The sequence below is a fragment of the Nestor notabilis genome, unplaced genomic scaffold (assembly GCF_000696875.1).
Source record: "Nestor notabilis isolate BGI_N333 unplaced genomic scaffold, ASM69687v1 scaffold30477, whole genome shotgun sequence".
NCBI lineage: Eukaryota > Metazoa > Chordata > Aves > Psittaciformes > Psittacidae > Nestor > Nestor notabilis.
Genome location: NW_009937373.1, coordinates 46521 through 55103, shown reverse-complemented (window position 1 = coordinate 55103; position 8583 = coordinate 46521). Strand labels below are relative to the sequence as shown.

At 44.2% G+C, this 8583-nt stretch overlaps 1 protein-coding gene across 1 annotated transcript; it reads left to right on the top strand.

The window, feature by feature from the left end:
* The first annotated feature begins 6 nt into the window (after nt 1-6).
* On the top strand, nt 7-8583 carry LOC104409036 (p53 apoptosis effector related to PMP-22-like). Its single transcript, XM_010018808.1, has 3 exons — nt 7-49; nt 7423-7566; nt 8186-8583. The coding sequence occupies exons 1-3, from the start codon at nt 40-42 to the stop codon at nt 8419-8421; spliced, it is 390 nt and encodes a 129-aa protein (XP_010017110.1). The 5' UTR covers nt 7-39; the 3' UTR covers nt 8422-8583.

Sequence of the window (8583 nt, the reverse complement as noted above, 5' to 3'; positions counted from 1 at the left end):
CGCGGCGAGGAGGACCTCAACTGGAGCTGCGAGTCCCTCATGGACTATGGTGAGTGATGGCTGGGGAGCAGGGGGTGCCGTGCCGTGGATGGCCTCCCCACCGCTGTTGTGGAGCTGCTGCTTTCTGGAAGGGAGTTGCCCTTGCAAAGTCAGTGCTAGTGCTGTTTTAGGGCTTAGACAAGCAAAGACATACAGGTCTAGACCTTCAGAGCAATCAGTTTTGAGCCAGGTCATCCTTGAGGACCCTTTCCAACCTGGTCGTCAGATACTCAATCTCTTCTATTGGTACCACACTGAGAAGCCAGCATGCTGGTAGTTAGTTTTTTAGGTTGGTTGTTTTTAAAGTTGCTTTACAACCAAAGTAAGAGCCAACTGGCCACAAGCCCCTTCCTCACCATGCTTCCTCTTGCCTACCTGCTGCCTGGCCTGTCACTAGCCAGTTCCCCTTCCCTTGGCCTTGCAGGTTGGATGATGAGCATGGAAACCTTTGTGTAGGGTGTCCTATGGAGAACCACACCTGGACAATAGCAAAATCATCTTCCTCCTGGCCCGCTGGAGTGGGAAAGCTCCTTAGTTTAACCCTGTCTGGACAAGTGAATGTGGCTGGTTAGGATGCATCCTGACCTACAGCTTCGAACAGCCCAATGCGGGTTTGCAGGCAGAAAAAAAATGCTGTTTCCTCTGTATACCTCTCTATTGCATTGGGGCCTAAAGCAGGGCATAATGGTGCCTCTGTTTTAACTTGCTGAACTGCTTCTGTATCTGGCACTGCCAGTGCAATATATTCTACTTCACGCTCCCTGTTTCTGAGGGTTTTGGGGGACTTTTTGTTATTTGCTAGAACACGTGGGTCTGATTACATCTGCTTTTCCCTCAAACAAAGTATTTCTGGACAAATAAGCAGACCCGCCTTAAGATCCTGGATGAGGGTACTTTGGGGACTGGGAAGCTGGAAGGGTGTGTTTCAGCTGGGGGAGCCAGGACTGCTTCCCTATGCAGATCCCTTGCCGCCTGAGTGCTGCAGACTGACTTCCAGAAGCTTTTCATTACAACACTCGTGTGTGAGCTAAGTCCTGAATATATTGTAAGAGCAGTGGCTTTGTTTCTCAGCCAGGTGATGACTGCAGGTTATATTGTGGGTGGCAGAAGTCTGGCTGGAGTGACAAAAATATCTATCTCCCCCATTAGACACAGGAAAAGCTAGTGCAGAGCTGCTGTACTTTGCATTGCACAGGGAAGAAGTGCTAATACACTTCTGCTTTCTCCTGTAGTGACACAGCTGCTCGTGTCCCCGAGTGATGATGGGTGTGTGCTTTGCATCAGCTCTAGGCATTGTGGGGCAAAAGTGACTTTATGCTGTTTTTCTAGTTAACAAGCTGTCGGAGAAGAATAGTATCCTTGACTTCACTTATTTAAGCCTTGACTCGTTTAACCCAAAACTTATTTAAATCCTTGGCTTATTTACACCAACGTGACTTTGCTTCTTCTCTAATTTTCATGACATCAATGCCACGGTCTACTCAAACACTATTTACATCTTGAGACAGGATGTAGCATATGAGTTCAGGTTTGATTTATTTTGTTCCCTTTTTAATATGTTAATGCAATCAGGCTCAAAATAGGAGAGGGCATTTACAAAGGAAAAAATGCCTACCAGGCATTCACAGCACTGCTGTAAGAAAATAAAAGTTGAGATGTATAGCTTGTGTTTTACATACTGTAACTACTATGCACTAACCATCCTGCACCTCTCCTGATGAAATGAAAACTTCAGAGTGGATCCCCATTAATGGAAAGCTCCATTAGACAGTTTCTTAATTGAGCTGTATACTAAGAGGTGGAAGAGAAAAAGCAGGCGAGTAACTTATTTTAAATGGGGGGGGGAAAAAGGCAGGAGCAGACAGATTTGCAGATAGAAGTGTCTCCTAAACTGCATTGTTTCTTAATCCACATTTGCAAATGCCACATAACAGGGAAGAAGTGGAAAGGGGGGAAAAAAGAAGAGCAGGATGTCATTTGGTAGGGAGGCGGGAAAGAGATTTTGTTTCGAGCTCCATACTGGTTTGTGTCTGGGAAGTGTCCTGGCTGGCAGCACCTGTGTATTATCAAAGTGTTGCAATGCAGAGCTGCTGTGCTGCATTAGAATATGACTCAAAATTACTTAATCTGGACCACTGCAGGATTAAACTATTGACTGTGTGTTTAAACACATCGGTAAGCCATCAGATACGACAAAGATTGTTTGCAATGTGGTTACTTGGAGAGGGTGGTTGTGTTTATAGTGATGAAGCTGTAAGTTTAGGAGCAGTACTTGTGCTTGGCTGCGTCCTCCCAGTGCTTCTGAATGGCTTGCTCCCAGCAATTTGACTTTGAATTATGACTGTAAAAGATGGGCGTGTATCTGCAGTAAAGGTGATGCCACAGAGGTTAACTCTTTCTTGTATTTCTAACAGCCAGTTGGTATTTATTAAGCACTCAGCAGCTGAAGTAGAAAAAGGGAAGCATTCATCTGGATCCTTAGTACATGCCAAAAAAAAAAAAGGGGGGTGTGGGAGAGGTGAAACTTAGAAGTAGGAGCCCAGCCTTCTTGAATCGTGTTTCATTGTGGCTGTGCCACTACACCTGTGTCCCTAGAAGCTTGGACTTTGATACCAGAGATTATTGGTGAAGCTGAGCGCATGTGTTAACTTCTCTAAGGGGCTAGGTAAATAAAGAAGGAATGTTACATGTACTCCTGTCTTTTCAGTGCACCTTTTCAGGCATGCTTCTCTGATTTAAGATGCCAGGATAGTGTCAGCCAAGTGCAGGCACTTGGAAAATGGTAATGGCAGAGGTGTAGCAGTTGGTGTCCCTGGCTACACCCAGAAAACGTTTATTGCATCTCTGTAGTAAAAGATCTCTGCAACAGGCGAGGCTGGTGTCTCTTGCCAGATGGCTTTGCTGGCCCCTGCTACTAACCTGGAGATGTTAAAAGTTGGAAATCTGTAGGACTGTGCCTTTCCTGAGTTCCCAGCAAAGCCAAGTGGCTGAAACCAGGTCTGTAGTAGTGGGCTTTTATTTAATGGTTTGGTAGTATAGCAATTGTTTTTCCTGCACTCCTAAATTCAAAACAGACCTGTGATTCCCAGTACTAATTCCCAACCAGCCCTGCCAGTGAATGTTTGATTCTGGGCTGTCCTGTGCTTGCACATACCTTTCTTTCACCAGTTATGCTACCATGGAATTTTGCACATTATGCGAGCAAGAAAAATATTGATGGAGCACTCTCACTTGCAGTCTGCTATTCTTTTGTTCTGTCAGCAAAACCAGATATTTTGGGGCATTCCACGTAATGGACTCTCAAGGCCAAACACGAATTGCTGCCATTTATATAAAGAAAACTATTACAACTATAGTGTAAAAGCATGCCTCATCTATGCATATCATGGTAAAAACATCTACCCCAAGATTCCAGTTATTCACAAGCTCACAAACTGGTTTCTGCTGTTGAAAGTACGTGAACAAAGATGAGAGAGGCTTGTTGCTTCAAATCCTGTAGCAGTTCATCTTCCTGCTGGACTATTTTCCCAGTTCTTTTATTAATTTCTAAAGGGAAGTCTAGGTTTAAATATTGTACCCTGTAGAGCTTCCATCTCCTTCCTGGTGAGGCTGAGGCTGAATAAAATCAAGAAATACACCTTACACTAAGGCTCTGTTGCTTGCTGGTTTTTAATTTCATCATATTACTGGTATTCATCACTAAATAATCCTGACCCCTCCTAGTTATTTGCACAATAACATTTGCAGCTTAGTTCCTTTCCATAGTCATCATTAATCAAGCTATATAATAAAAGTCTTAATCCTTCCTAATAACTATAGACCTTCAGCCCCTGAACAGTTTTCTAATGTTCTTTCAACACCACCTAATCAATAAATAGTTTTCTGCTGATTAGACACAAAGTACTTGACTCTCCTTTGAGACAAAACTCAGCCAGAGAACACTTAACACCTCTAACTGTTCTGCTTTTCTGTTCTCCTATTTATGCAGCCCCAAATTATTGTGGTGGTGGTTGATTTCATAAACAAACATCATATTTATGCCTATTTTGAGAAATACTCTCTGCCAAATGAAGGGGCCTGAGAATCTTCTATTTTTATGGAAAACTTTTTAAATTCTGGCTGTCTCATGGTTACAAGGTACTTCTGAGCACAAACCACCAGCAAACTGGGCCTGATCCCTCTTTGAGTGTGAGCAGGTCTCACCATCTCTGAAGGCAGCAAACAGCGAGAATGTAAACCTGCACCTCTCCTCTCCCAGTAGCTGTGGGCTGTAGGTGGAGGATCTTGCAGAGGGAGACCGAAGAGCTGTGTTCCTGCAGGGGCTTGGTCAGCTCTCAGTAGCCTCTGGGGAGGAAAGGACCTGGGAAAGCCTGACTTGAGGGGTATGGGGATCTTGCATGGAGAAACATCAGTTTCAGTTGGAGCCGTGCAAGCAGCCCCTCTGCTGAAAGCTCTTCCCATTGATGGGGGTAGCAGTGGTTTGTGTGGGAAAGAAGCATGTCAGGGCTGCACCCTATGCTCGGTAAGGGTGCAGCCTCCCACCCCAACCTATCCCATCAGTCACTTATTAAAGGGCTTAGTTATTTTTTTGAGATTTCTCTTATTTGTATTTTCTTATTTGTTCTCTCATTTCCCTTATTCTGTGCAAATATACACAAGTCCAGAGCTTTTTGCTACTCTTCCTGTGACTCCCACCGGTGCTCATGTGGCCATTTGATGGCTGTTGTCTAGTCCAGCCCAGAGTAGACCATGGTGCCATGGCCGGCACCTATGAATCAGTCGTATCAGGTCTTGTCACTATCAACCCACTGATAGCCGCTGCTGGAGAAGATAATCCAGAAGGAGAGGAAGATGCAGGGTCACCAGTGCTGAGCTCTGTCACATGTGAGCACAGAACCCATTGAATTTCATAATGGTGGTGCCTAGTACAGTCCTGTTTCTGAAGACCTGAAACAAAGCTGGGCTTGATGTTAACTGTCCCAACAAGGTCTCCTACAGCTATGGGTTGTCACTTCGTATCGCCAGAGACAAGAAAATAAATCACTGCGAGTGGAGCCAGGGCTGACCTTGGCTTGTTACGCTTGTAAAGTAAGTACAGAGGATATGGAAATAGCAGAGAGCACTGGGGGCTTTCTGGCTTATCTCCTCCAGTCGTTTTTGTGTTGCATCAACCTCAAGGTGTCTAACCTGCAGGGGTGTATGAATTTGCAACCTAAATTTTATCAGGCAGATGCCATGCTTGGCTTCCTATACTCTGCTGGCATATGTAATGCATTTGAAAGGGAATGTGCTTAGATAACTAGGTGTTCCTTCTCATGGTTGTGCTTTTTTTCTTAATAGGGCAAATATCAATAAATAGCATTCCTAGGTCATTTAGTCTGAATCAATTTTCCTGTGCTGGCTGTGTGTAATGGTTAAGTATCCCTTTATATTAGTTATCGCTAAATAAATCCTATTGTGGAGACAATACCCAGTACCTGTGTTAGGTATGTCAGAGACTGTTTTGTAATAAAAGATTTTATCAGACCACTGACATAGCTTTAATCTCCAGACACTCATCAGGTGTCCTCCCTTCCTCCTCACCCTGCAGCACTCTTAGGGAAGGGTAATGAAACATGCACAGCTACCTGAAGGAGAAGGACTTTGAAAAGCTTTTGCTGTCTTGAATAGCTCCAAGAAGTGAGGGGGAAAGACAAGCCTTTTCCTTACCCTTTCTATGCCAGCATGACTGTCTTCAGGTGGTGGGAATGAGATCTGGCTGCTGGATGGCTGCTGTATTTCACTTTTACTATGGGAGCAGGGGGAAAGAAACTAGTTCAGACTGATTTAATGAAAATGTCTGTAAAACAATGCTTTGCTTTCAGAGTAAATTGATATACGTAAGTAGGGGTGTCTATGAAATAGTTTTACTGCATTCCGTCTCAAATTACTGTTTTCCCCATTTATGCAACTAGTATGTGACTTAAGGTGGAGGATTTTAACTCTTTAGGAGAAGGTTCTCTGTCTCACTGTCTTTTCTCCTCTTAGTTTTTGTACAGAGAGAACCAAGGTCTACATTGAAAGCAGGGTGTCTCCAGAGTTTCTTCAGCTGTGTGGGGAAAGAGAGCTCTGATGAGAGAGACCTGTTTTTTTGTTTGGTTTGTTGGTTTTTTGTATTTATTTTGTTTAGGTTTTTTTTAATGTTCTGACTTAAATCTTGCTGCTTTCTTTATTCCTATATTAGAGGGAGCTCAGAATCTGGCCCTACCCCTGTCTGAATGTGTGAAAGTAGAAACCCACATTATGCAGATATAGGAAGTGAGCTGTGATGACAGCTGACTGGAAACCAAAGCACTAGCCTTATGGTTTAGTCCATGTGGGCAGGTATCCTGCCTCCAGGGCAGGAACACATTTGTTTGTTGCTGTTTGTGTTGGGCTCGCCTGAACTGCTTGGTTTCTAAAGAGGACAGGGTCTGGCCATAATGAGAGCCTTTTCACAAGCCTGTGGCACTAGGGAAAGGGACATGCTGGCTGTTCTTCTGGCAGGTTTTCTTACCTTTGCTGCCCTGGCCTGTGGTGTGTGAGCTGTGGGTGCTGGTGCTGCTCTACTGGGTAACACCGCTTGCTTTGTGCTTGAGCCTCTTCCAGCTTGCAGTTGCTTGATCCTAAGGGTCTGCACCACCCTGTCCCTTCAAATGTCAAAGTAATGATTCAAAGCGCGCTCTTCCACTTTACCTCAGTCTCTGCTGTTTCTACTCCACCTGCTACATTTTAGCTGTTCCTATTTTTTTTTTCCAGCTGTGAATAGACATTTTATCTTCAAGAGCTTTCTCTTTGTCATCTCTCACTTCAGCTGTTTCACATCTTGCTCTTTTTGGTCATGCTGATTTTGCTTCACGTGCATTATTCTTCTCATAAACAAAGAGGCAAGAAGCTGTATGCTGACAGCACTATTATTTCCTGGCATTATCTCCTGTGGTGGTACACTCCTGTCTGCTTTCATACTTCCCCAGGCATGGAAATGGTTTTGTAAACTTGCATGTTGAACAGGAACAGTAATGATAAAGTACATTCTGAGTGGTTATGTCCTATCTGCTCAGGTGTCTGTGGGTCTTTTACAGATAGAGAGTTTGGAGGTGTTATCTCTATTACCATGCTGCACTTTACCTCTCTTTTTAGCAGGACAGGTTAGTAGGCGGGGAGTTTTGTGCTGCTCCACCAACAGTACTGCCTTTCTCCTCTGCATCTGTGCACTTTGGAGGCATCCAATGTTGCTTTGACATTGGACAAGCTTCTTACAGTAAAGGATTTCAGCAAAAAGTCATTAAAGGAAACCAGAGACCTGCAATGATCTGGAGTTCAGCACATTGCTGTGTGTGACATCTTTCTTGTTTTCTCTTCAAGGATGGGGGAGAGCAGCAGCTGCCACCTACCTTGTTGGCTTTGTGATCCTGGTCATCTGTTTCGCCCTTGCAGTCATTGCATTCTCGATTGAGATACTTCGCTTCAACTTTGTGCGAGGAATTGGAGGCTTGCTCTTTGTTGTTGGTAAGGCTGGGCACAAAGACAAGGTTATTTTAGATGTAAAACAAGCTTAAGAAGAAAACATGGTAGATGGAACTTCCCTTATGAAGTAAGCTGACTGTCTGGTTTATGACCCATTTTTATGGGGAACAAAGAAATGTTGATTTATGCTCTGAGAGGATAATGGTTAGGGAAGCTCCAGTGGCTTTTGTCAGTTAGGACTTTCCCAAAAGCAGTGTATGGGGCAACCAACACCTTTGGCCCTGCATATCACATGGGAGCTGAGAGCTTTCCACCTTCCCAGGGGGAGGAGGAGTGATGTGGCTATGGTACAAGTGGGTGGTAACTGGCTCTGCAGGGATCACGGTTGCTGGGCTGTAGGACAGGGCTAGTCACAGCATGCAGGTATGTGCCTTAGCAACCTGGCACCATCAGCCGTAGCTGCCACAGTCAGGTAGGGGTGGGGATTTGCCTTGGCCAGAAGTCATGTACATTTGTAAGAATGCAGATCTGACTGTAGGACTGAAGCTATTCCTTACATATTTTAAAAAGATATGCAGTTATCTCCAGGTGATGTTTTTTAGTGGGAAAGGTAATATGTTCATTGTCATTTACTCCTGCTTTTTTTTATTTCTCTCTCTAGCTGCTTTCCAGATCATAGGCTTGGTCATCTACCCAGTGAAATTCACAGAAGAAATTCCACTGATAGGAGATAACATGTTCAGCTGGGCCTATGGCTTTGGTTGGGCCAGCACTGTTGTTGTAATAGGTTGTGCTTTCTTCTTCTGCTGTCTCCCCAACTGGGAAGATGAAGTCCTGGGAAACATCAAGCCTACCTACTACTACTCCTCCCCAGAGAGAGCACCATACTTAAATTGAAAGATTAAGTCCAAGTACAGTTGACTGTCAAAACAACAGAGGAGCACCTCTGATGTAAATTTGGTGTGATTACAGGAGACTGAAAAAAATCTGTCTTATTTCTCCAAAGTATTTCTTACTAGCCCTGGCAATAAATTAGTAGAAACATTGGCATCTTTAAGC